Source organism: Nicotiana tabacum, chromosome 3 (assembly GCF_000715075.1).
Source record: "Nicotiana tabacum cultivar K326 chromosome 3, ASM71507v2, whole genome shotgun sequence".
NCBI lineage: Eukaryota > Viridiplantae > Streptophyta > Magnoliopsida > Solanales > Solanaceae > Nicotiana > Nicotiana tabacum.
In genome coordinates this window covers 214,875,871-214,902,867 of record NC_134082.1, presented here as the reverse complement: position 1 = coordinate 214,902,867, position 26,997 = coordinate 214,875,871, and the positions used below count along the sequence as shown (strand labels likewise).

At 39.3% G+C, this 26,997-nt stretch overlaps 1 protein-coding gene across 1 annotated transcript; it reads left to right on the top strand.

Annotated features, from left to right (window-relative positions):
- Positions 1 to 4,777: 4,777 nt before the first annotated feature.
- LOC107773513 (acetyl-coenzyme A synthetase, chloroplastic/glyoxysomal-like) lies at positions 4,778 to 26,028 on the top strand. Its single transcript, XM_075249019.1, has 18 exons — positions 4,778 to 4,811; positions 5,056 to 5,192; positions 5,258 to 5,413; positions 5,529 to 5,651; positions 6,014 to 6,182; positions 8,652 to 8,734; positions 9,280 to 9,381; positions 9,454 to 9,542; positions 9,647 to 9,737; positions 14,788 to 14,901; positions 21,069 to 21,145; positions 21,246 to 21,324; positions 21,407 to 21,475; positions 21,842 to 22,017; positions 22,160 to 22,216; positions 22,474 to 22,564; positions 22,653 to 22,751; positions 25,251 to 26,028. Exons 1-18 carry the CDS (start codon positions 4,778 to 4,780, stop codon positions 25,434 to 25,436), a joined length of 1,932 nt encoding a protein of 643 aa, XP_075105120.1. The 3' UTR covers positions 25,437 to 26,028.
- The last annotated feature ends 969 nt before the right edge of the window (positions 26,029 to 26,997 follow it).

Here is a 26,997-nt window from a genome sequence, read left to right as displayed (position 1 = left end):
AGGTAGTATACTTGGAAAACCGATCTACCACAACCAATATAGTTGTTAGATCTCCGACCTTGGGCAATCCGGTGATGAAATCCAGGGAAACACTTTCCCAAGGTCTCTTTGGGACAGCTAGTAGTTCCAAGAGTCCCGCTTGTGTTAAGCGGTCTAACTTGTCCTTCTGGCATACTAGACAAGTCTTCACATACTGAGCAACGTCATCGGCCATTTGAGGCCAATAATATGCACGACGAAGTAACTCCATGGTGCGTTCTTCACCGGGATGGCCGGCCCACAGAGTATCATGACATTCCGCCAGAAGAGTCCTTCGCAGATCTCCTCCTTTAGGAACATAAAGTCGGTTCCCTTCCACTTTCAGAAAACCATCTTCCATGTAGAACTAACGAGTCTTGCCCTATCCTACCAAATCAACCAAATACTGTGCAACAGGATCTTTGATGAGTAAATCCTATATCTGGTCCTTGATGGAGGTGGCTACTTCGTCCCCCTTAGGGTGGCGAGTAGGCATACCGATGCTAGATCAGCTCTCTGACTGAGCGCATCAGCAACATGATTGGTCTTCCTACTTCAGTACTCCAGGTTGAAGTGGAATTTAGCTAGGAGTTCCTGCCACCTGGCCTGTCGACCATTCAACTTCGGCTGGGTCATGAAATGGCTAACAGCTGTGTTATCTGTCTTGACCACGAACGGGGTCCCCAGCAGATAGTGCCTCTAGAGGCGCAAGCAGTGGACGACAACCAATAATTCTTTCTCATGGGCGGCATAGCGCCGCTCAGCATCTTTTAGCTTCCGACTCTCGTACGCTACAGGATGCCCTTCTTGTAGCAGGACTCCACCGAGGGCATAGTCAGATGCATCTGTTTGTACTTCGAATGGCTTGGCCAGATCAGGAAGGGCCAAGACGGGGCTACTAGACATAGCCGCTTTCAATGCGTTGAAGGCCTTCGCTCGCTTGGCTCCCCATTCCCAAGGCGTGACCTTCTTGAGGAGTTCTGTCAATGGTACTGCAATGAGGGAGTAGTTTTTCACAAATCGCCAATAGAAATTGCATAAACCAAGGAACGCCCTCAAGGCGTGGATATCCTTAAGCGGCGGCCAATTTGTGATTGCCTGAATCTTCTGTTGGTCTATCTTGATCCGCCCTTCCTCGATGACATGTCCGAGGAAGTCAATTTGCTTTTGAGCAAAGGAGCACTTAGATAGCTTCGCATATAGTTCATGTTCCCGCAATCGAGGTAGGACCTTCCGCAAGTGCATCAGGTGTTTCTCCAGTGTTTGGCTATATACCACAATGTCATCCAAGTAGACCACCACGAATTCATCAATGTACTCTCGGAAGACTTGGTTCATCAAAGTGCAAAACGTAGCTGGGGCATTAGTCAAGCCGAATGGCATAACCAGGAAATCGTACGACCCATATCTCGTCACACAGGTCGTCTTGTGCTCATCACCCTCTGCAATCTGAACTTGCCAATAACCTGTCTTCAGGTCTATTTTGGTGAACACCGTCGCACCACCCAGTCTATCGAACAAGTCTGCCATTAGCGGAATAGGGTACTTGTTCTTCACAGTAATTTTGTTTAGAGCCCCATAGTCCACACAGAGTCCTAGACTACCATCATGTTTCTTTTGGAATAACACAGGGGACCCATATGGGGATTTGGAGGGCACGATAATCCATGTGCATTTCCATCAATTTCTCCGAAGCTCAGTGAGTTCAGGTTGTGACATTCTGTAAGGCACCCGGGTGGGTGGCTTCGCGCCCGGCACCAACTCAATCTCATGGTCCACAGTGCGCCTAGGCGGTAGTCGCTTTGGCATGTCTTTTGGCATGACATCTTCAAACTCTAGTAGTAGCTCCTTCACAGGCTCAGGAATAGGGCCCGAGGAGCGTTCTACATCTTCAATGAGGGTTGCCAGGAACGTGGGTTCATTTCTTTTGACCCCTTTCTTCAACTGCAAGGCCGACATGTTTTCAACGGCCATCTTCATGGGCATGCACGGGATAATGCAGGGCTTGGTCCCGTTTGCTCCCATCATAAGTAACATGTCAGCATACAGTACATGCATGGTGTTGGTTTGCCTCAGGAATTCCAATCCAACTATCAACTCAAAGTCATCTATGATCACCACGCGCAGGTTGAATTTTCCTTCGTAAGGGCCAAGCTTCACCGGTACTTCTTTGGCTATTCCACCCACTGGCTGGGGAGGTGAGTTGATAGCCTTGACACGGCCTCTACCTTTCCCTACAACTAGACCAAGGCGCTCCACCTGAGTCGAGGCTAAGTAGTTGTGGGTAGCACCCGTGTCTACCATGGCCCGAATGGGCTTGCCATTCACCTTCATCTCAACGAACATTAAGGTCCTCTCGTGCTTAAGAGGAGTCTCATCATCCGCCTTCTTTTTCCCTTTCTTGGTGACGGGACATGGGTCCTTCTTCTTACGGATACCAGCACTAGTCTCTGCTAATGCCTCAGAAATGGAGCCAACAATTGCATTGAAGGCACCTACGGGTTCAGTCTGATCCGCATCGTCTGAATCGTCATCCGTCCCATCATCAAAAGTCTGATGGGCATTCATCTGTGCATGTGGGCACTCATTGTTCCAATGTGGTCCGCCACAATGACGGCACCCTGAAGGAGGCTTCCTCCCCCGATCATTGTTGTTAGACGCAGCACTGTTGTTGCCTGTGGAGGGAGCCTTAGGTTTGGTTGAGCCCCGATCTCCCCCACTTCTACTAGGGCCACCATTGCTAGACTGGCCCCCTTTGAATCCCGCTTGGGCAGGCGGCTGAGGCCTATCCTTCCGAGCTTCCATTTGATAGTCCCCAAGGCATTCAACTACTTGGATCGCCTTGGGCAGGGTATCTACCCGTTGTCTCCATACATGCATAAGGTTTCAGCCCTTCTAGGAAAGTCAAGAGCTTGTCTTTGTCCCCCATGTCGCGTATGCTTAGCATGAGCACGGAGAATTCCCGCACGTAGTCCCGCACAGATTTGGTCTGGCGGAGCTCCCGTAGCTTTCTCCTTGAATTGTATTCAACATTTTCGGGGAAGAACTGTAGACGTATGGCTGCTTTCAGTTCTGCCCATGTTTTGAGAGCATCTTCACCGACCTTGATGGCTTCGTATTTCACCCGCCACCAGAGTTTAGCATCACCCTGAAGATACATGGCAGCAGTTGCTACCTTCTTAGCTTCTTCTAGGCCCCTAACAACATCGAAATATTGTTCGACATCAAAAATGAAGTTCTCCACTTCCTTGGCATTCCTAGCTCCACTATATGGCTTTGGCTCAGGAATTTTCAGTTTTTGTGTCGCGGAAGTGGGGTTTGCAGCGCCCCCGATCTGGTTTCCACCGCCTCGCAGTAGGCCCTGTAAAGTAGCATTGACAACATTGAGCTTGTCTGTCAAGTCGTCAATAGTTTGTTGCATGACAGTCACCCTGTCTGCCTCTTGTGCCCTGTAAGCTAAATCCTCGGCACGCTCCTGTTGGAGTCCCTCGAATTTGCCAAAAATTTCGGCTGCCTCTGTGGCTGCCGTTTGCCGATCTCCCTCGGAGTCACGACTGATGTTTTCTATGTCAACTTCGGCCTGGAGCACCCTGCGGTCCAGGTCATCCAACCTTTGCCCTAGGCTGGTTCTTAGTTCAGGCACCGTATCCATGATGGGCAGTAATCCGTCAACCGTCTGTTCAAGGGCCGCAATGCGGTCCCCATGATTCACCATGGTCAGAAATGGTGGTAATGGCAATGCGTTCCCTCGTCCGATGTCGAGCCTAGGCTCTGATACCAACTGTTACGCGGCGCCTTCCTGAGATTCCTTGGAAGGGCGACGTAAGGCTAAGCAACTGATGTCAATGCAGTTGTTGTCCGTCAACTGAGGTCCCCTCCGTACGCTATACTAGATTGTCAGTGCCGTACGGGAAAACCAATGTCAAGAGCAATTGAGAGAACATGAATGCGAATTGAGAATGAAAGAAAGCTTGATTGCATTAATGAAAGCTATTACAGAAAGGCAACGCGGTATCGAGGGGAGAGACACCAGTACAGAGAATTGTTTGCTTGCTAGAAAGTTTGATTGCTTGATCCCCCTAATAATGCTTAAAAAAAATAATCCAAAGCTACAAGACTAGACTTGATTAAGCTAGAGAAACATAATGGAAGTACATGAAATAAAACTACTCTATATTTACAATGAAAAAGACTTAGTTTGCCATAAGGCAGAAACAAGTCCGTTGTCAGCAGCATAGTCTTTGGCATCAGGGTCTGCGCGCGCGGCGCTGTTGGCATCTGCGTGCGGTTGGGCGCTGGCGAGGGATATCGGTGGGGTAACAGAGGCACATGCGCGCTTGTCACTTGGCGCGGCCAAGACCACGGGGCCGTCCGTGGCGCTAGGCATTGGAAGGCTTGCTAGGACGCCACGGGGCGCGCCCAAGGGGTCATGGGGCACGGCTGGAAAGCCGCCCATGACATTCTCCCCCACCTGAGTTGGCGACGTCCTCGGCGCCTTACTTGCAAGATAATCTTCAATTAGGCTCTTGTAGGCTTTGAGGTTTGTTCCCCTCTCCCAAGTGTTCTCCTCTGTATCACAGCCCTGCCATTTCACCAAGAACTCCTGGTGATCTTTCCTTGAGGCATGAATCACTCTATCATCAAGGATAGCTTCAACACGCCTTTTCCCGGTTGAATTGGGCCCTCGAATACTGGGTATTGTGAGCTGGCTCCTTGAAGGATCCTCTGTATCTTCCCGAAAAGGTTTCAGGAGGCTGACATGAAAAACAGGATGAATTTTCCACCAAGCTGGGGTATCCACCCGGTATGCAACTTTCCCAATACGCCTTTCAATGGACAAGGGTCCAATATATTTTTGCAATAGGCGAGGGTCATGGACCCCTGCAAATAAGTAACGTTTTGGAATTTTGACCATCACTTTGTCTCCTACTTGGTATTCAACAAAGCGACGATTCTGATCAGCATGCCTCTTCATCCGCTTTTGAGCCTTGACAAGATAGCTCCGCACTATCTCCAAATTTTGCTTCCACTCTTTAGAGAAGCTAGCAGCTCGAGTCCAGGATCCCGCCGGATTCTGGTCCGACATTGCATCAGAGTTCTACTGGAGAGAGAAATGGGGCCAACAGGTCTACTTTGAGAATCTTGATATTCGAAAGGGGAAAATCCAGATCGAGGTCAGTGACTTATCCGTTTATTCATCTCTCAAAAGCTTGTTACCAACTTTTGTCTTTCTTAACAGTGGTTCAAGGGTGGAATGACAAACATCTGCTACAACTGCTTGGATAGAAACATAGAATCTGGAAATGGTGACAAAATTGCTATTTACTGGGAAGGAAATGAACCTGGTCTTGATAGTTCTTTGACTTACAATCAACTCTTGGCTAGAGTTTGCCAGGTTTGCTTTTGCATTTTTTTTTACTGCTCCTCATACAAGGCTTATATTTTATATTTCCGCTTATACAATAGTGAGCAAAAATATGGTACAAGTTTCTAATATTCTTTTTAACCAGCTAGCAAATTACTTGAAAGATATTGGAGTTCGCAAGGGTGATGCAGTTGTCATTTACTTACCCATGCTTATGGAGCTACCAATTGCGATGCTTGCTTGTGCTCGTATTGGTGCCGTTCACTCGGTAATAGTTAGCCTAGTTTATATTCTCTTTTATTTCAAATTGAATATTGTTGTTCCCCTTCGTGAGTTAAATCTTCATCATCATCTTTTTGACTTGTGTTTTCATCTAATTCTGGATTCTTTTTCAAGCTTTCTTTTCAGCTTTGCATTGCAATGCTTATATTTATCTTAAGACACACATGAATTATCTTCGAATTTTACTCCAAAGAATAGTCAAATTGACTCTTAAGGGAACTGTGACCTTTAATTTGAGCCAACACCATTTCATTTCTTCCTTTTCCTTCTTAAATCCCTTTCACCAAATCTGAACAACCAGATACATAGGGTAGGAAACATCGTAATCCAGGTTGTTTTATATATCAGGTTGTGTTTGCTGGGTTCTCAGCTGAATCTCTTGCTCAAAGAATCATGGATTGCAGACCGAAGGTCGTCATAACGTGCAATGCTGTTATGAGGGGGTCCAAGATCATTTATCTCAAAGAAATTGTTGATAGAGCCCTTATGGAATCTGCTCAAAATGGCATCAATACAGGTGAGAAGATTTTAAAATGCACCAAATTTCTTTATTTTATTTCTGGTAAATGAACAAAGTAGACTTTCATGGTGCAGGAAGTAATTGCACCAGTCCAAGATCTTGTTAACACAAAATCCCCATTCCCCCCCACCCCCACCCCACCCCCCCCCCCAAAAAAAAAAAACCCCAGTGATGTGCTACCCACTTCACAGTTGAGCAGTTAGCAACTCGCTTGTCTTTTAGTAAATCAAATTGTCGTCTCAAAAGCATGAAATGTTGTCTTACTAGCACTTTTGTGGGTATTGTGGAAGGAAAGAAACATAGGAGCTTTTGATGGGATAAAGAACAACTATGCACTTTTGAGGGATAACCTTTCGTTCCTAGTTTCTTTTGGTGCACCCATGAGGTTCCAGTGTGTATAGAAGATTGGTTGTCGTTTGTAGAAAATCATACTATGTTGTAGATTCATGGCCACATATGGCAGACTATTGGTAATTTGGAGTAGCAAGCTGTATTAGCCCCCCCAAGGTTGGTTGCTTTATGTGCCATTACCCATTTGATCTTGCATTGTTCATTTCTCTTGGTTTATCATTAAGAAGGATGCAAACATTGGATGGGAAGATTACTAAAGAAGAATAGAGAGCAAATAAGTGGCAATGACAGTAGAATATTCTTCCTAACAATCATTACTTGTGAAGAGGCTTAAGGGGGTATTCATAATTTGCTTTACATTAGGCCTCATTAATGAAGGAGTAAATAAGACCAAATTATTGAACATCAACACAGAGATAAAGATATCACTGTGAGCACTTCAAACTGCTAAAAGAAACACGAAACAGATTATAAACATTTATATGTGGTAGCAAACTCTGCCTGTGGCAAGAAACCTCTGGAATATGCTCATGAACCTTTTTGGAATGCACTGGGTGACACCATCCACTGGAAAGGCTACCTTCATCAGTGGGTGCTGCTGGAGGGTAGAGAAGCCTATTAAAAACTATGGCAGACCATACCAGGTTGTATTTTCTTGGATGCTTTGCAGGGAGGGAGATTTGAGATGCTTTGAAGGAACCTTCACCTCCATATCATCTGTAAAATCTTGGTGTTTATTGCATTTGTTTAGCTGGATAAACTGAATATTGTAAATGTACATCAACTCCCTCATCAAAACATGATGTACATCAACTTCTTGATTTTGTTGGTTCCTTGAGTATTGTTTAGGAACCCGAACCACCCAGTTTTTGTTGAGCTGCATCCTCTGGATGCTATTATGATAGAATTTAAATAACTTATTGAAAGAACAACTCCTCCTCCTTCAGTCGTTCTCTAGCCGAGGGTTTATCGGAAACAATCTCTCTGCCCTTCCAGGGGTAGGGGTAAGGTTGCGTACATCTTACCCTCCCCAAACGCCACTTGTGGGAAACTATTGGTTCTATTGTTGTTGTTGAATGGCAATACAAACTATATATGTAAAGGAATATGGTGGAGACCTAAGTTTTGGAAAGAATTTGCAAAAGTGAGCGATTTTAACTCAGCAGGTTCGTGGAATTATTTTACAAGCAGATCACTTATGGACAATGACAACAAAAGTTGGAGATAGGGAACAAAGAGAGGGCATGTTCATAGTTAAGTCTTTCTGTAGCAGAGTACTCGGGAGGGAAAACGGGGAAATTTTTTCTCATGTTTCGATATGGGATCCTAGAGCTTCGACTAAGAGTGTCATTATTTGCTTTGATATTAAAGTAAGGAGCCACTCAGCTGAAAACTTGAGGAGAGGGACAATTTGCATTAGTTGGTACTTCATGTACAAGAATACAGAGCGTTTGACCATTTGTTGCTTAATTGCCCTGCGTACATACATGCTATAAATGGGTGCTTCGTGAAAATCATGTACTTGTGTAGGGTTCTTTGCTCTTTGTATACTTGTATGCAGGGGTTACCCCATGACACCGATAAATTATTATGTTCATTGTGAAAAATTATTAAGAATAAGTGTTGGACTACTGTTTGGGTGGCGTAAACACTATGGTGTCCGTCTTGGATTGGGTATGATTTCAGTTTGCGGCCTAAACTTTGATTTTACAGCTTCATTAATCTGTACATACGTGAGAGGGAAGTTATATATTTTTAATAAAGGAAAGGGAAGTTGTTAAATATAAAGGAAGCAAGCAATGCAAAGTGATAAGTTAGATTGAGAACTATTACTAATAAAATTATTTACCTCATAAAAAAGAATCGAGGATTATAAAGTGATTCCAAACTGATTACTGGTACTTGTTTTTGTTTGCTATTTTCTTTTTTGAAATGGTTTTTTTTTGCTAAATCATTTTGCATCATACTAATTGGGAATAGGTTTTAGACTTGGTAGAGAACTTCTATTTGTTACTATTATTGTTTTTATCTTTTACTTGCACTTTTATTTTATTTTGGTAATGACGATGATATGGTATATTGATTTCCATCTTTATTTCTTATTGCACCTTGCAGATGTGTGTTTGACATATGAAAATGAATCAGCAATGAAAAAGGAAATGACTAAATGGATCAAGGGGCGAGACATTTGGTGGCAGGTTGGCAACACATGCACTTTCTGAAATACGGGTTCAATTAAAGAATTGATACCTATAATTTTGAAGCTTCTGTAATTGCAGAGCTCTGTCTGACACGCCTTTTCTTATTTATTTAATTTTTCTTCTCATAATCAGGATTCATGTTAAATATTTTTATTTTTCTAATAGTGATGTCGATTTTCATTGATGTTCAAAAGAGTTATTGCTTGCAAGATGTATGTACAGAACTCTGATTTTGTTAATGAGCATGGTTGCTTGGTCAGATGTATCCAAGTAATTATGGATTTTGTTAATGAACACAGTTAGTTTGGGTTTCTCGGCTAGTATTTCTGGTTGACATCTCTTCTCCTTATATGTGTCTTGTGAATTTACCTTACCCTGTAGTCCAATGGTACATGACAGTTGTATATATGGACCATACAGTAAATTTTAAGACCTATTTAATCTTGCTGTCCATCATCTTATAGGCTAAGGTCTTGTATGTAGTCCTTATGGATTTCACTTCTTATTGATCAGTCGGGTCCAACTTGCTTGTGTGGTTCCAGGATGTTATACCGAAATATCCAGTTACATGTGATGTGGAGTGGGTTGACGCAGAAGATCCACTTTTCCTGCTTTACACCAGCGGGAGTACCGGAAAGCCTAAGGTTTCATGCTTCCTAGATTTGCACTCTTTTTTTCACATGTTTAGTGTCTTATATTCTCCAGTTTGTGTAAAGGGTGTCCTGCATACAACGGGAGGATATATGGTGTACACTGCTACAACATTCAAATATGCATTTGACTACAAGCCTACAGACATATATTGGTACTTCCAAGACAGCTCTTTCTTCTATACTTCTCTTCATTATTCTAATACTAGGTCAAATTTCTTGAAATATGTTTTCCCTGGATTCTTTTTACTATGTGTAGGTGTACAGCTGACTGTGGTTGGATAACTGGGCATAGCTATGTAACCTATGGACCTTTGCTAAATGGAGCAACTGTTGTGATTTTTGAAGGGGTATTTATTTTATTATTACCAAACATCATCTGCTGGTCCAAATATAGCTTGATTAAGTGAAAGCATTTAGCAAAGGTAGTTAATAAAGGGCAAGTTTGAATAATTAAATTCTAATTTTCTTCTTCTCCTGCATTTTCATTTTTTTTATAAGGCAATTTATTAATAATGAGAAAATCTACATATACAAGCAGCTTGCCAGAAAGTAGGTATCTACAACATAATAGATTCTCTATGAACTACAAACAATCTTCTATACAAGTTGGAACACACCCAATCTTGCGGTTTCTTTTTTTGATAGTCTTATCCATATAAATTTGAAGTAGACAATGGATGACAGTTAAGTCAAGCCCAAGCTAGTTAAAATTTAATTATATGAATCCCTACCATACATTTTGCTCAATGTGGACCCATGTCGTTCAATACTCAATAATGTGTTGTTTAAGACAAATTAGGGTTTCTAAACTCTACAGGTTCTTTAACCTTTTTTTTCTTTTTCCAGAAAAAGAAAGAAGAGGTTCTTTAACCTTTTACTGGCATGCAAATATCTAAATATACAAAAAAGACTGATGATGATGATGTTAGGTCTACCTTGTCCTCCTTTAACAACTTCAATTGTCATAGCATTCTACCTTCAAGACGGTGCTTTGGAAGTTTATGGCTAACTATCTCAAGCGACCGATCACTTTATCCTCCAAGTCTGCTACAGATATCTTCTCTAGAATCTAATCGTTTCTAATCTTGTATTAGTGCATATCCATCTTAATATTCACATTTCTACGAAAAGATATATTGGACGTTAGAGGCTAAACACTCACTCCCGCATAACATTGTTGGTCTCACAATCACTTTATAAAGGTTGCCTTTTATTTTGGTAGGTATTTTTCTATTGTATAGCACTCCCATAGTATTCCGTTTCAGATATCCTATTTAATTCGTGCATTACAACTTATTCTTCATACATTCTCTTGGGATATAGAGTGCCTGCAAAGGGATTTCTTCTAGGATGATGGTGAAGGTGACAAAAATCCCACCTTATTGCTTGAAACTAAGTAACTTTTCCAATTAGAGAAAAGGATTAGGGGCGAGGAAGATCAAAATCTTCAATGGAGCTCTACCGGGGAACAAATATGGATGGAGAATTCTTTTCTGGGATCATTGGTTGTGTGAGGGGAGTGCTTTGAAGGTTAAGTTCAATTAGCTGTTTGGTATTAATACTTGTAAGGAGGCATTGGTGGCTGATGTTGTAAGACGGATCACTAGCAATCTGAGCAGGGGTTTGACGCTTCAGTGGAATGTGTTGCTACTTGTGATATTAAAACCCTTCTGGATACACATGGTGCAAGATCCTTCTTCATAGCCAAGCGTTGCCCTTTTTATGTCACAGCTGCTTGGAGCGTGATTCTTACTGCTGAAATCCTAGTAAGAGTGAGAATATATGTTAACAGGCTTGCTTAATACATCAGCATAAAACGGTTATCAAAATTGACAATAATAATGACATTAGAAACAAGAGAAACAAGTCATATTTCGACAATTTTAAATACATACAAAATCAAAATAGAATACTCAATCATGAATGAATGCGGGGAAATAGCCTTCTCCTTCTTTTTCTATAATGTAAACAAAATGGTCTTATGTAAGTAAAATACTAGTAATAAAATACTTATAAATAAATAAAAAGAAAAAAAGAAAGGAGCAATAGCAATAATGCGTCAGCGTAAATTTTTACCTTTTCTTTTTGTGAACTTGGTTCATATTCAAAAGGAATCGGAGAAGTGATCAGTGATCTACTATTATATTATACCTTTGCGTCAGAACTGTGGAATCTGCCTTTTAGTCTGATGAGTGCTAGATTGGTGTTGCTAAAAAACTGTGTGATTTTCTTTCTTTTAGAAGTTGAAGAGTGTGAACCAGTAGTCGAACAAAAGCAAGTTTAGAGGTTAATTTTGCAAATTTTACATGGCAAGTACACTTATCTTAACAAGTAAGATAATGGTGAGTAAAGTATTAACCATTACCTTACAAAAAGAAGAGTGAAGTATCAATTCTCGTGATTTTGAAGTATCCAAATCATGTAAAACCTAACTTTGTTTGAGACCAAAATTGGCTTCAATCATCATGTATTTAATAGAAGCAAATCCCCAAAAATAGTACGATGGCAGAAAAAGTTTATAGCACTTAAAAGAAAGTAAATGTAATTCCAATAAACAATAACATATTGACGCGAGATGAGGATGTTGAGATGGATGTGCGGGTACACCAGATTAGATAAGATTAGGAATGAAGTTATTCGGGACAAGGTGGGTGTGACCCCTATTGAGGACAAGATGTGGGAAGCATGACTTAGATGGTTTGGACTTGTGAGGAGGAGAAGCACAAACGCCCCGGTAAGGAGGTGCGAGAGGTTGACATTGGAGGGCCTTAGGAGAGGTAGAGGTAGGCCGAAGAAGAGTTGGGGTGAGGTGATTAGGCATGACATGACGCAACTACAACTGACCGAGGACATGACCCGTGATAGGAAGGTGTGGAGGTTGAAGATTAGGATAGTAGGTTAGGTAGTCTTGATCATTCATACCGGTAGTGTTAGTTCGTACTCTCGCATTTGGTTGGTAGTAGGCTTGTTGCATTTCGATCATCTTACTATCTTGTTATGCATGCTGCTTTTACATGATTTTTTGGTGTTGTCCCATCTTGTTTCTTGTTATTATTGGGGTACCTATGCTTGTCTGAGCTGAGGGTCTATTTGAAACAACCTCTCTACCTCCACAAGGTAGGGGTAAGGTCTGCGTACACACTGCCCTCCCCAGACCCCACTATGTGGATACTGGGTATATTGTTGTTGTTGTTGTAGTAACATATTGACGTGTGTAGGACCTAGTTATATGATCCCTAATTGCTTAAATCATGACAGATTTTGAATCAATCGTAGATTTTATTGAGGTAGGAAGAACTTCCTCTCTGTGAATCGTAGACTTCCAAATCAGATGAAATCCAAAATGAATAGAACTTTTAAGAAAAGAATAAAGAATTAAGACTAGAATTATATTGCTCTTAAAGAAACCTAGGATCATAAGTTGACTTTATAGTTCATTGGATCTTTACTACGTTCTTACTTAAATTTGAAGTCATGTAGTGTTGCGCTAGAGTCACAAGTACCCATATACTACATATTCCTATGCCTATTGTGAATCTATGTGTTCTATCCAATAACCTATATTTCTACGGATTTTGAGATAAGATGTTTTAGGGACTAACCGTTATGCGAAGAACTATGGTTTAAAAGTATATTCTCAGCTCACAAGTTTCAGATAATCATTTCAAGAAATTGATATTAAACATAGGCTATTCAACTGAAAGTCTAAATCTAGTGTTCCCCTTTCAAGTTTCTTAAAGTTACTCAGTTACCCCATCCATTCCCTTGCTCAATTAAAAACATCGAGAACAAACTTGAATAAGCAAGTAATGTTTTATTAATATAAAGCAGAAAACGTAAATGTACCCAAATTTGAAAAAGTGGGTCAATGTTGTCTAAAAAATTAATATAGAACTTTTCGTGATGTTATAATTTTTCTGGTACTTTGATACTTCTTCCGCCCCATCTTATGTGAAGGTAATTGACTGGAGTGGAACATAAGAAAGTAAAGAAGGCCTTTGATGTGTAAGCCAAAGTTATGCAAAGTACCAAGTGGTGGTTAAAGTTCCACATGTTTTTTCATTTTTCTCCCTTATAATAGATGAACTTTATATTAAATGGGTCCCCAACAAGTCATGTCATCAAGGGTAAAATGTGAATATTAAGATTGAATAGTTTTCACAAACAAAAGGTTGATATTAAGTATAGAAGGGTGGGTCCGTTATCTATTGAGTTTTGAACAGTGCGCCATTGGCTGTGGGAACATCTTGGTTATCAAAAATAAGATTAAATGGCTTCTAGAAAAGAGAATGGAGTCATTCTTTTGGGAACTGACTAAAAAAAAAGTATCACATAAAATGGATAGAAGGATTATTAAATGCGTTGTTTGCATTATAGAAGAAAAGAAGCAGGATATACTTCCTCCATTTTAATTTATGTGACATAGTTTGACTCGACAAAAAGTTTAAGAAAAAAAGAAGATTTCTAAAACTTGTGGTCTTAAAAGCTCAAAGGATAAAAGCTTTTGTTGGGCTTTCAATTTGTGCGACTATAAAAGCTTCTCATTAAGGGTAAATGAAAAGTTTAAAGTAAAATTGTTTCCAAATATAGAAACATGTCATTTTTTTGGAACGGACTGATAACGAAAGTGTGTCACATAAATTGGAACGGAGGGAGTATGTATTTTAATGTTAATAATTTGTGGAGTGTGTCATATAAATTGAAATAAAGGGGGAGGAGAAGACAAAGGGCTTGAGATGTTGCTCCACCAGCTATCATGTGGGTCATTTGGAAAGAGAGAAATAGAAGGGCATTTGAAGGGGTAGACCAAGATTTTGTAAATTGCAAAGTATTCTTTTGTTTCTAGTTTCCTTTGGGTGTACCCATGAGGTCCCCACTTATACAGAAGATTGGATTTCTTTCATAGAGAACCATATTTTGGTGTAGACTTTCTATGTTTTGGCATTTCCTTTTTTTATACAGGGTTTCCCCATCATTAATAAAAGTATTTACCTTATAAAAAAAGGACTTCCAGTATATGAGTTGATGGTTTTAATAATTTATGGATTGTCTCTACCTATGTTGTCTTTTGAAATTTTCACTGATGGGGATACATTTTCACCAATTCCTTCTTATTGGCGTCATAATCGGTTCTCCCTTAATTTCATAAGTTTCTTGTGTCCCATGTCCATTGCTAGATCTGTGTCCTTGCAATATTGGTTCGATCCCTTATGCAATTCTGTTAGCTCTAATCAAATAGTCTTCCACTCATTCTTATGTTTAGATGTTGGTCATTGTTGAAATGAGTGAAGCTTTCTAATTTGTTTAGAAGTTTGATAAAAAAAATGTGAACCTTGTGAAAGCAGGGTTGCACTTGACTAGCATCTTCTTTCTGACATTGTTATTTTGATTTTGTAGGCCCCAAGTTATCCAGATGCTGGACGTTGTTGGGATATTGTTGATAAGTTTAAGGTTTCAATATTTTATACAGCTCCCACTCTGGTGAGGTCTCTGATGCGTGAGGGAGATGAGGCAAGGATACATCTACTTATTTTCACCTATATCTAGCTGGTTGTTATTCAATTCTTCTATCGTATTTTTTCGTTGTATGCAGTTAGAATAACCATTGTTTTAACGGATGATTATAGAGCTGGCCTAGTGGCTAGGCAAACGGAAAACACCCCTTGGCTTTGTAGAAGAGCTTAAGTCCTGTTGGGGTATCATGTAGAGCATGCCTGAAAACCTGAGGGTATATCTTAAGTAAATGGGCTCATCTTTTATGCCTAACTTCATTAACGTATAGAGAAAATAAATGTTTTCTTTTGGTAAAACTCCTAGAAAACTCTTATTGAGTGTTTTTCCATAATGAAATTAAGAAAAAAAAGATACAACTTAAGAAGCTGATGTTTCAAACATAGTTTATGGCTTTATGCCAAAGAGGAGTTAAACCTTGCAAACTTTTATTTACTTGGTTATGTCTACAACAACTCATCTCACCTCTTCTTGCCTTCTCAATCCTTTTACCATTTTTGATCTGAAAAACCATCCCTCGATGTGTCATGTTAACTATCGGGTTACTAAGAAATAAGGGATATTTTAAAGGTTGTAATAGAACAAGGTATGGGGTAATAGTTGATATATTATTCCATACATATATATATATATATATATATACATGTATAGAGAATCTTAACTTTGGAAAAAATTTGAAAAGGAAAATCCTATAGATTTGCTATCAAATCCCTATAGTTTCTAACCTCAATATGTTTAGTTCTTTCATGATACACCGGATTTGAGGCAATATGAAGAGCAGCTTGATTATCACACCAGAGTTTTGCTGGTGTATGATGCTTGAGCTTGATTATCACACCAGAGTTTTGATGGTGTATGATGTTTCGTGTAATAGATCTTATATCAATTTTGGATCCAGCCCAGTCAGCATCTGTGAAACACTCAACACGAGTATGGCCATGATTGCTATACAATATGCCAAGTCTAGGAGCTCATTTCAAGTAACAGAATTGCTCCAAAGCTTCCCAATGTTTGACCATAGGTGCGGACATGAACTAGCTAACAACACTTGCAACAAAAGCAATATTGGGACGAGTCATAGTGAGATAGTTTAACTTTCCAACTAACCTCCTATCTCTGTGGATCATCAAAAAGATCGCCATCATCTTTCATAAGATGCAGATTAGGGACCATTGGAGTACTGCAGGGTTTGGCTGCCAACTTTCCAGTTTCTGCAAGTAGGTCAAAAATATACTTTCTCCGAGACAGAAGAATTCCTTTCTTGCTTCTATTTACTTCTATAACAACAAGAACAACCTAGTAAAATCCCACAAGTGAGGTCTGGAGAAAAATATTTTAACGGGCTCAAATCGTTCAACATATGAAATCTAGTATGCAGGAAAGACTTGAGGGAAGAGATTCCCGCATTGATGACAATATCATCAACATATACAACAAGGAGGATAGCCCCTGCTATTAATTGCAGATATAAGACTGAGTGGTCATATTTGCTCATTTTCATCCCAAACTCTTGAACTATATCACTGAACTTGCCAAACCAAGTTAGGGACTCTACTTCAAGCTATACAAAGACCTGACACAGACGACAGAGTAATAGATGAGGTTAGTCTAACAGTTCCAGATCCCCCATCAGCTATAATCACAGGAGATGGTGCTTTGTGTGATTGAAATGTGGAAAAGGTATTGGGATTACCTGTCATGTGATTAGTGGCAGCTTAATCAATCACCCATTTATTTGAATAGGAGGAGATAAGATATGTTTTTCCTAACTCAACAAGGGTAGTAACTGTAGTGGATTCCTTAAGTGATTCTCGATACTGAGAGACCTTTGCAAACTCATCCACCGAAACCAATATTTTTTTAAATGATAGATTCGAGGCAACAGTAATAACATAAGGCTTATTTCCTCTTCCAACTGTCATTTTCCAATTAACAAAATTCAGAATAGAAAAGGAGATACAACTCCACAAAATAGATGGCTTCAAACCAGTATACAACCAACTCAACGACATAAGTCAAGGGGAAAGTTCTGAGCCAGAAGCAAAGAATCTGGGATGAGATTAGTCTCCGCAAGCGTGCCCAAATGATTTGGGAGCAACCACAGATACGTCAGAAACTTCAGAACGACGTTAGAAATGAAGCAAACTGGATCAACAAAGCTCACAACCCTCAGACAATAATCAAATCAGACCACTAAACCATTAATACAACAACTCTCACACAACAGAAGAGAACATATTGAACAAACTAATTCCAAGCAACAAAAATCGAATTTATAGCCACAAAAGATCAGATTGGAGAACATAAGATGACAAATCGAGAAGGATATAACTTGGAAATTGTCAAAACTCTCCCCAAACGAAACCTATCGAACAAGCTTGCACCAACTTCTAACCGGAGATGTCGAGGTGATGCTCGAACATCGAACAAAATTAATTTCTGGCAATGCACGCGATGCCACTACACAACTACCGGTAAATATTTCGCCGGTGCATGACACTCACTCTCGTCTTTGTCGGCCACCGAAATCTAGGGTTCTGTAGATCAGGGGTGCGAGGCCCTCTCTATGTAGGTGGTGACAACAAAATTTCAATTCCCAATTTCCTTCCAAAGTACCTGATTTTGTTCGAAACTAAGTCACTCTTCCAGCGATTTTCCCGACTCACTCCGGGAAAGTAAACGATCCGCTTTGATTCCATGGAATAGACATAATTGATATATTATTCCATGAAATAATAATAGATACATACGTACATATATATATATATATATATATATATATATGTATATGTGTGTGTGTGTGTGTGTTTGTGTGTGTGTGTATATATATATAAAGAGAGACAGAGTGTCCTAACTATGGAAAGAACCAGAAAAGTAAAATCCTATATATCTGCTATCAAATCTGTATAGTTTTGCTATCATGTATATTATAAGAAATATGACTACATTATTCTTTAACAAAGGCCTCTATAGTTAATATTTTGAGAGAGAGAGAGAGAGAGAGTGTCCTAATATGGAAAGAATCTGAAAAGGAAAATCCTGTATATCTGCAATCAAATCCCTATAGCTTTGCTGTCATGTATATTACAAGAAATATGCCTACATTTATTCTTTAACAAAGGCCAAGGCCAACATGTTTCTATAGTTAATATTTTGCGTTGGAATTGGTGGGAATGAAATGGCAACATATATGTTAGTAATCTTTTGTCTTTAGTTTGCAGTACTTCCTTAGCACTTTATTAATGAAATTTACCTTACCCCATGAAAGAAAGTTGCAATCTCTAAGCTTAATCTTTTAGATGGAGAAGTCACATAATTCAATATAGTGTTGCAGTCGATGTAGGTCTTTTTAAAATCTCATTGTCGTCGTCCATAACGTGCGTATGTTAATCCTATGAAAAGAAATTAGACTTGCATGTGAGGGGATGCGTTAACATAATTAAGTAAATAAAAGTATGTCATATCTAATAGTTTAAATTTTTCGATGAGATAGATACACTAGTAGGAATGCGAGGGGTTAAAAGGAGTTGTTATACATTGAAGATAAAATATTATAGTAGGAGGAAAGGGAGATGATTATCCGAAAAAGAGAAACATCATAAATGTGGGATAAAGGAGTGAGGTCTGAGTCTTGTGTGTTTAGAAAAAAAACAAGAAGGAAGAGATACCAACACAATTAATAGGAGTTTTTGGGTGGAAAAGGAGGTAGCAAGTACCCAGTGGAATAGTCAAGGTGCGCAGGCGGATCCACACACCCCTTTATCACCCATATTATTTATTTTGTCTGGGGAGATATTTAGCAAGACGAAGATAAAGCAATAATAGTGGGTTTCTCGAGGGATTTCTCAGCTTCACCATGGAATAGAGATGATGTCCAAGTTTCTCACATGTTCTTCGCCAATGATTTCCTTGTATTTCGTGATGTCGACATGAATTAACTCAGGCACTTGAGGAATCTATTTTATGGTTTGAGACACTCTATGGATTAAAGATTTTCAAAGAAATATAGGTCCGTTAAACATCACAGTAATTATTGAAGCACTAGCAGAACTACTCGGTTGTAGGGTGGGATCTCTTCCTACAACTTAAATAGGACTACTAGGAGCAAAGCATAAGGAATGAGCAACATGAAGTCCATCCATTGCGAGAATTGAAAAGAAGCTAGCAAGTTGGATTAAAAAATACTTGGTAAGAAGACGAGCAAGAAGTGTTGGTTAAGAGCACCTTATTTGTCATCCCTGCCTATTGCATGTCCTTACTGTACTAGTGGTCGTAGCAAGAGGGTTAGGAAAGTCTCTCTATGGAACTATATAATGAAGGGCTATGTAAACCAATCAAAATGTTGAACTCGAAGCATGTAATGTGACAAGAATTTATTTCTAGAGACAACGGTGGTGTGAAGTTGTACTTTATGTTAAGCTCCTGAGAAATCTTGTATATATATCTCAACAAGCTGCAATGGTGGGTCAAATCTACAAAAAGATCGAGGAGAAATTTGTAATATTGGGTAATGGAGGAGCTCAACAAACTACTTTAACTCTTACACAAACATAAAAGTTTATGGAATGTTTCATTTAGTCAGGTGAGTGAAGGAGGATGAATTTTTAGGGACTTAGGTGGTTAGCATCTTGACAATCACATTTTCAAACATGGCTAGAATTTCATGCGAAAAGAAGATGTCAGTCCAACAATTATAGAGTCTACAATGGGAAGAAGTGCTTTGGGATTTTAGGTCAGAAGGAACTTGCAAGATTGGGAGGTGAAGAAGTTCAAAATTTGGTCGATTTGTTTCACAAACATAGAATTTCACAAGATAGCGAAGATGTATGGAGATTGGGGCGGGGAAAATGCTGTCTTTTTTGTTAAGTCCTATTATAATGAGCTTCTGATAGGGAGAGTTAGCTTTTCCACATATCTCAGTAAGGATCATTAGGGTATCGAGAATGGTGTGCTTTTACACTTGGCTAACTGCACGAGGGGTGGTCTAAACGGTAGAGAACTTGAGGAAGATGATGATTACTTGTGTCAGTTGGTGCTTCATGTGTACCTCATTCATTCTTCTTTTTCTCGACGAGGGCGAGTCTTCGACTATTCCAAAAAGGAATTGGAGAAGGTGAATAAAAGTACAGTGGAAATAAATAAAAAAGAGAGAACAAATGGATGTTAGAAACAAAAAGGGAAATGAAAAGATTAAATTAATGAGGGAAAATTTGAAAAATATAAATTTTTGGTAAGGATATTTTAGTCTTGACAAATAAATTTTCTGCGTATGAAAGAAGCTAGAATTTGTAGTTTCTTCCCAAAACTGCTAAAGCTCAAAAACACTTCTCCATTGTAGCCAAACACCCCAAATTCTTAAAAAAGTGTTTTTGACCTCTCAGAAGCTTTGGCCAAACATGCTCTAAGAAAGATACTTAATGAACGAAAGAAAGAAACGTTTAATTTAATCTTTCTAAAAGAGTGGAACAATAATTTTCCTTATTCATCCCTGTGTATCCCTTGTCCCATTGTATTCCGAAAGCTACAGGAAAAGTGTCCCATGCATGAACAGCTGCATGGAGAGCAATCCTAAGAGCAGACGATTTTAGAGAGAAGAATTCTATGCATAAGCTGGTGTTTTTTGAGCAAGAAGGCAGAGGAAGATGTTCATTATCTGCTCTACTTAGTTCCCCAATTTTATACCAATTATAATGCACCATATGGAACATGCTTGGAGTTGAATGGTTGATGTGAGAATCCATCAATCCGGATGGAAGTTCTGAAGGAGGAGGCAGAGGAGAAGAGTATGGGAAATAGCAGCTTTAGCAATCAAGTGAGCCATGTGAAAGGAGAGAAATAGGAGGGCATTCGGAGGAATTAAAAGTACATTTTGCACAAGTTGGAGGAACCTTTTTATTTTTATACTTTTTTAGAGCACTTAGTATTCTTGTTACTACACATGATTGGATGCTATTCATAGTAAATCATGCTTTGCTTTGGTATGAAATATTAATGCTTTATATGTACATCGTGTCTGCGTGCTGTTCCTATTCAATCAATAAAATACTTTTTCCATTAAAAAGAAAAGGTAAAACTCCCTATTTTTCTATTTAAGACATTGATAATTATTTAATATCAATACATACAAGTCGTATAACTTATATGTATCTGTTCATTTGACTTTTCAGCATGTCTCTCGATATTCACGCAAATCTTTACGGGTGCTTGGAAGTGTGGGGGAGCCTATCAATCCAAGTGCATGGAGGTGTCAGCTATACATATGGATCTTTTGCTTGTCTATTTTTCCCTGAATATCAGAACATCCACGACATGCTTTCTTCAAGTTTTTGTTCATCTTTGAGCAGGTGGTTTTTCAATGTGGTAGGTGATGCAAGGTGCCCCATATCTGACACATGGTGGCAAACAGAAACCGGTGGCTTCATGGTATCTCAGTTACTGCTTTCATCATTTTTATCATTCACATAAAAATGAATGTCTTACTTCAGTCTTTATTATTTCTTTCTAGATTACTCCTTTACCAGGAGCATGGCCGCAGAAACCTGGTTCTGCTACTTTTCCTTTCTTTGGAGTCCAGGTACCTGCTTAGGATAATAACAGACCTCCAAGTATATTTGGAACCCAGTCTTTCATTTGGTATTGTTGGAATGATATTATTGAGTTTGCTGTCTAGCAGATTATGTGACGGTGTCTCTCGTGCCATGCAATACCGTCTTTTAGAATGTCTGAATATCTTTAGGATTTAATACATGATAACTGTATGTTTAAGGAAAGTTAAAACTGGAGTCATGCAGAGCTTGTACTTTTATTTATCATGATAATGTGGGATTCCACTAGGCCGTTGTTGTTGTTGTTGTTGATAATGTGAAACAAGGAAGAGCCTCCAAAATTTGGTCTTTGCTTTTTGTCCATCATATGGTCATGATGTTCTAAAATCATGCAGCCAGTAATAGTGGACGAGAAAGGTGTTGAGATTGAAGGTGAGTGCAGCGGGTACCTGTGTGTGAAAAGTTCATGGCCTGGGGCATTTCGAACACTTTATGGGGATCACGAAAGATATGAAGCCACATACTTTAGTGCCTTCCCTGGCTATTATTTTAGTGGTGATGGCTGCAGCAGGTATTTTTCAATAAAGTGGATTCCTGGTTGTCTATATACATTATCATAAGGGAATCTGTAGACATAATTTGCTTTTTCTTCTCTGATTTCTTGCACCTGTTTTGACTGATTTTCCATTGTAATGTTCAAACTTCTGTTTCAGGGACAAAGATGGTTACTGCTGGCTCACTGGAAGAGTAGATGATGTGATTAATGTGAGGTATAGTTTGCATATGAATTTTCACGTTTTCAGAACCTAATTAGAGTTTGAAAAAAGTTAGGAACAAGAAAATTCCTTCTGGGAACTGAGCAAATTCCTTTCAATTTTGAAAATTTGAAGTGTCGTTTTTGCTGGAAGTATTCTTTAATAGTGCAAATTCAATTGGAAGCGAGTATTTTGCAGGTACTATTATATTGTACCTAGTTGAACTGGTAGTTCTACTTGTATATTGTATGAAGTATTTTTTACACATGCAGTGGACATCGTATTGGCACAGCTGAAGTGGAATCTGCTCTAGTTTCCCATCCTCAGTGTGCTGAAGCAGCTGTGGTTGGTGTAGAGCATGAGGTATTTTCATGTTTCTACTTCTCATCTGAGTTTATGTGAAAGTTTCCGTTCTCTACTCTAATCTGTTCTTCTGGAGTCTGCCTGAAAGGTTAAAGGACAGGGAATATATGCATTTGTTACTCTGGTCGAAGGTGTTCCATACAGTGATGACCTGCGAAAAAGTCTTGTGATGGTTGTTAGGAACCAGGTATATTTATTCCATCCTCTCTGGTGATCCGATATTTGCTTATTGTTTGTTTTTCCCTTTATTAGACATGCTACTTGATTACTATCAACCAATGGGGCAAAATAGGAAGTCCATAAACTCTCAGAACTTAATGGAAAACGAAAGAAAAAGAAGAGAAAATCCAGCCATAGGACTGAAGCTATTACTTACACAAGGTTTAATGGAGTTAGTGTACATGCCAATCTTCAAGCTTTAAGAGCCTCGCCTTTCCATTGCAAAGTGTTCAAGTTGTATTTAGGACCATAGCATCCTTTTTACCTGCTTACTAAGACTAGTATCAAATATGCGGTCTGGTTGATAGACTTAAGGACATTCTTTTTTTTTTGTTGTTGTTGTTGCTTTTTTTTCCGGAGTTTAGTATTGAAGTAGTAGTTGGTTTTAGTAGTCATCTCCTTGACCGGTCTGACATTTTAACCCGTGATATTGGGTAAGGTATTTGAAAATTTGGTTGAACTGGATTTTTGGAGAAAACAACAACAACAACATCAAACCCAGTATAATTCCACAAGTGGGGTCTGGGGAGGATAGTGTGTACGCAGACCTTACCCCTACCTCAGCTCAAGAAAAGGTGGTGAGGTAGAAAAGGGAAGAAGAAGAAGAAAGAGAGAGAAGAAAGAAAGAAGAGGGAGACGACAGACAACAAGGAAAAAGGGGAGAAAAAGTAGCATTAAATAGTAACGATCAGGGAGCAACAATTTCCATAGAAGGGGAGAAAAAGTAGCATCAAATAGTAACAATCAGGGAGCAACAATTTCTTGTAGCAATTTTAAAAAAACAATGGACGTGGTAGCTAAGTACCAGATATACTAACAAACTAGAAGAAAGTATCTTTCAACCAACGATAAGAATATTACTACTACTGGTAAGCCTAGGAAAAAGTCACAACTACCTGTCAACCCACCACCTTAATCCTCGACCTCCACACTTTCCTATCACTAGTCATGTCCTCAGTTAGATGAAGCACCGATATGCCCTGCCTAATCACCTCTCCCCAATATTTCTTTGGCCTACCCCTGCCTTTCCTCAAGCCTGCCATGGTCAACCTCTCACACCTCCTGACCAGGGCATCTATGTCTCTCCTCCTCACATGCCCAAACTATTGCAGCCTCGATTCCCGCAACTTGTCTTCCACGGATGCCACTCCTATCTTGTCCCTAATAACTTCATTCCTAATCTTGTCTTTCCTGGTATGTCCACACATCCATCTTAACATCCTCATTTCAGCTACGCTCATCTTTTGGACATGAGACTTCTTGACGGGCCAACATTCAACTCCATACAACATAGCTGGTTTAACCACCACCCTGTAGAATTTGCCCTTAAGTTTAGGTGGCACACTCTTGTCGCATAAAACCCCCGAAGCTAACCTCGATCTCATCCAACCCGCTCCAATGCAGTGAGTAACATCCTCGTCAATCTCCCGGCGCCTTGGATTATAGACCCAAGATACTTGAAACTATCTCTTTTGGGAATTATTTGAGTATCAATCTTTATTTCCACTTCTTCCTCGGGCCTCTCATCACTGATCTTTCAATCCAAGTATTCAGTTTTCGACCTACTCAACTTGAAACTGATTCCAGCGTCTGACTCCAAACTTCCAACCTAGTGTTAACACCCCCTTGCGTCTCGTCAATCAATACTATGTCATCAGCAAATAATATACACCATGGCACCCTCCCTTGTATGTGTCGCGTCAGCACATCCAACGCTAGGGCAAACAAAAACGGGCTAAAGGCTGATCCTTGATGCAACCCCATCTCCACAGGGAAATATTCCGAGTCTCCTCCCGCAGTCCTGACCCGAGTCTTAGCACCTTTGTACATGTCATTAATCACCCTAATGTACGCTACCGGGACTTCAACCTCCAAACATATCCATTGCACCTATCGCTAACCTCCAAACATATCCATTGCACCTTCCTCGGGACTTTGTCATAAGCCTTCTCAAGGTCAATGAACACCATGTGCAAGTCCTTTTTTCTCTCCCTATACTGCTCCACCAATCATCTTACAAGGTAAATGGCTTTTGTAGTTGATTGTCCCGGCATAAATCCAAACTGGTTCTCAGAGATAGACACATCTGTCCTCACTCTCTTCTCTACCACCCTCTCCCAAACTTTTATAGTGTGACTCAACAACTTGATACCCTATAGTTGTTGCAGTTCTGGATATCACCTTTGTTTTTGTACAACGGAATCATAAAACTCCACCGCCAATCTTTGGGGACATACCTATTTTGTTTGTTTCGAACATACATACCCTTGTACATACACAGAAGGAGAAAACAGAAAACAAAAGGGGAGGTTAGAAAGCACTGCTAATACATGACCTGAGTCCCTGCTTATCTGATAAATATGAGCATATAACTTTTTTACTGCAGAATGTACACTAGCATTCTCCTTGTGTTTGAGATTGCGTGAAGTTCTTACCATTGTCTGAAGCTTTTTATTTCACATGTCAGATTGGAGCTTTTGCAGCGCCAGACAAGATACATTGGGCACCGGGTCTTCCAAAGACAAGAAGTGGGAAAATAATGAGAAGAATTCTAAGGAAAATTGCTTCCAGGCAGTTAGATGAGCTTGGGGACACTAGTACACTTGCAGACCCGACTGTGGTTGATCAGCTAATTGCACTTGCTGATTGCTAAGTAACAACTTCCAAGTTTAGTGAAGTTACAGGTTCTAGAAAGAAGAAAAAAAAAGGTTACAGCTTTAGCTGATTGTGCTGGTAAGAGATTGGTATTTTCTTTCAGTTTTAGCTGGATTTTCATGTGAGAACCTTTTCTCTCCAAATTTGAAACAACTTACGATTAACACACTTTTGAAGGTCAGGATGCATTGAGAATCAAGAAATAAGATACCAAGATACGGATTCAATGTATTTCTGGTTGTCTTGCACACTTTTCGCTGAATGTTATCTTTGCACGTCTGAAATTTCATGATTAAGGATCTGATATCAAAGTGGAGAATTTATTGTAAGTTGGAGGAGGACTAATATTTGAACTTATTATGAAAAGCGATTTCAACAAAGAAATCTGAGAAAAATATGTTTAGTATGTCAATGTATTCTATGAGAAAAAAAAGTTTGCTTTTACTTTTTATCTTTTATTTTTGAAATTTATAAAAAAAGTTGGCCTAATGCGTGACCAATGCATACTGTCCAGCTTGTTGTAAATATTACTAAAGCACATATAAAATCATTTGAAAGGTTGATGAATGATGATAATACTCTTTTTCGAACTGGAATTTGTCACAATGTAGGCTCTAAGCTTGGGCGCATATATCAGGTGTAGGTGTTGGTTCCTCTAGGTGATTAAAGTGATTTTGACAATGTATTTGAACTAACGATACCAGTAGAAATAAATTGAACTGTATTTTCTTGTGGATGAAATGACAAAAGAAAAAATGGAGGAGGGAGGAACCTTAATATTTATTCTACTGAGGAAGAAGGAAGGGGTCGGGGTTAAATTTTAGTTATTTATCATTTTTTCACAATCTTCTTGCTTCATAGATATTTGTCGTCATTGTAATTTGATCCATATATTTCCGCCCATAAATCGTAGCCGAAATTTCTCTCTCGCTAATTCAAGTAGTAAGTCCCTTTGTTTTGTTTACCCCATCATTTTATTATAATTGTACCTTAACGTTTTCCACCGTCTTTGTTTACAACAATTACGTTCTGCTTTCTTTTATGACATAATTGTAATTTGAAGATGTGTTCTAATTTTCATCCCTCCATTCACTGTTTACTTTAATTTGTGTTTTTAAATTTACTATATGTTCTATGTTTATCCATTGCCTTTCTTAACTGATGTTATTTCATAATTCCTTCTTTAGTTTTCTGAGTTAAATGGTTACCATCGTAACCCCCCCCCCCCCAAGAGAAAAAGGGGTTACTATTCCTTAACATTGATTGTCATGGGACGGATATCGAATTATTGGAAGAATTATTTCCGAATGAAGGAGCCGCCGAAGAGATCCGCTAGATTTTGACAAGAAAAAACCTAGGAAAAATCATCTCCTATCTTATTGATCAACATGTAAAAGATAAAAAATTCCGGCAGAATCCATACATTTGTGAACAAGCTATTGACCACTTTTATTATTTACTCCAGAGGGCTAGGCAAACCAAAGTCTTCACAAGTCCCCGTTTTCCTCTCAAACGGAAAAGATATAAAAAAAAAAGATTGAAAAAAGGAAAAAAAAACT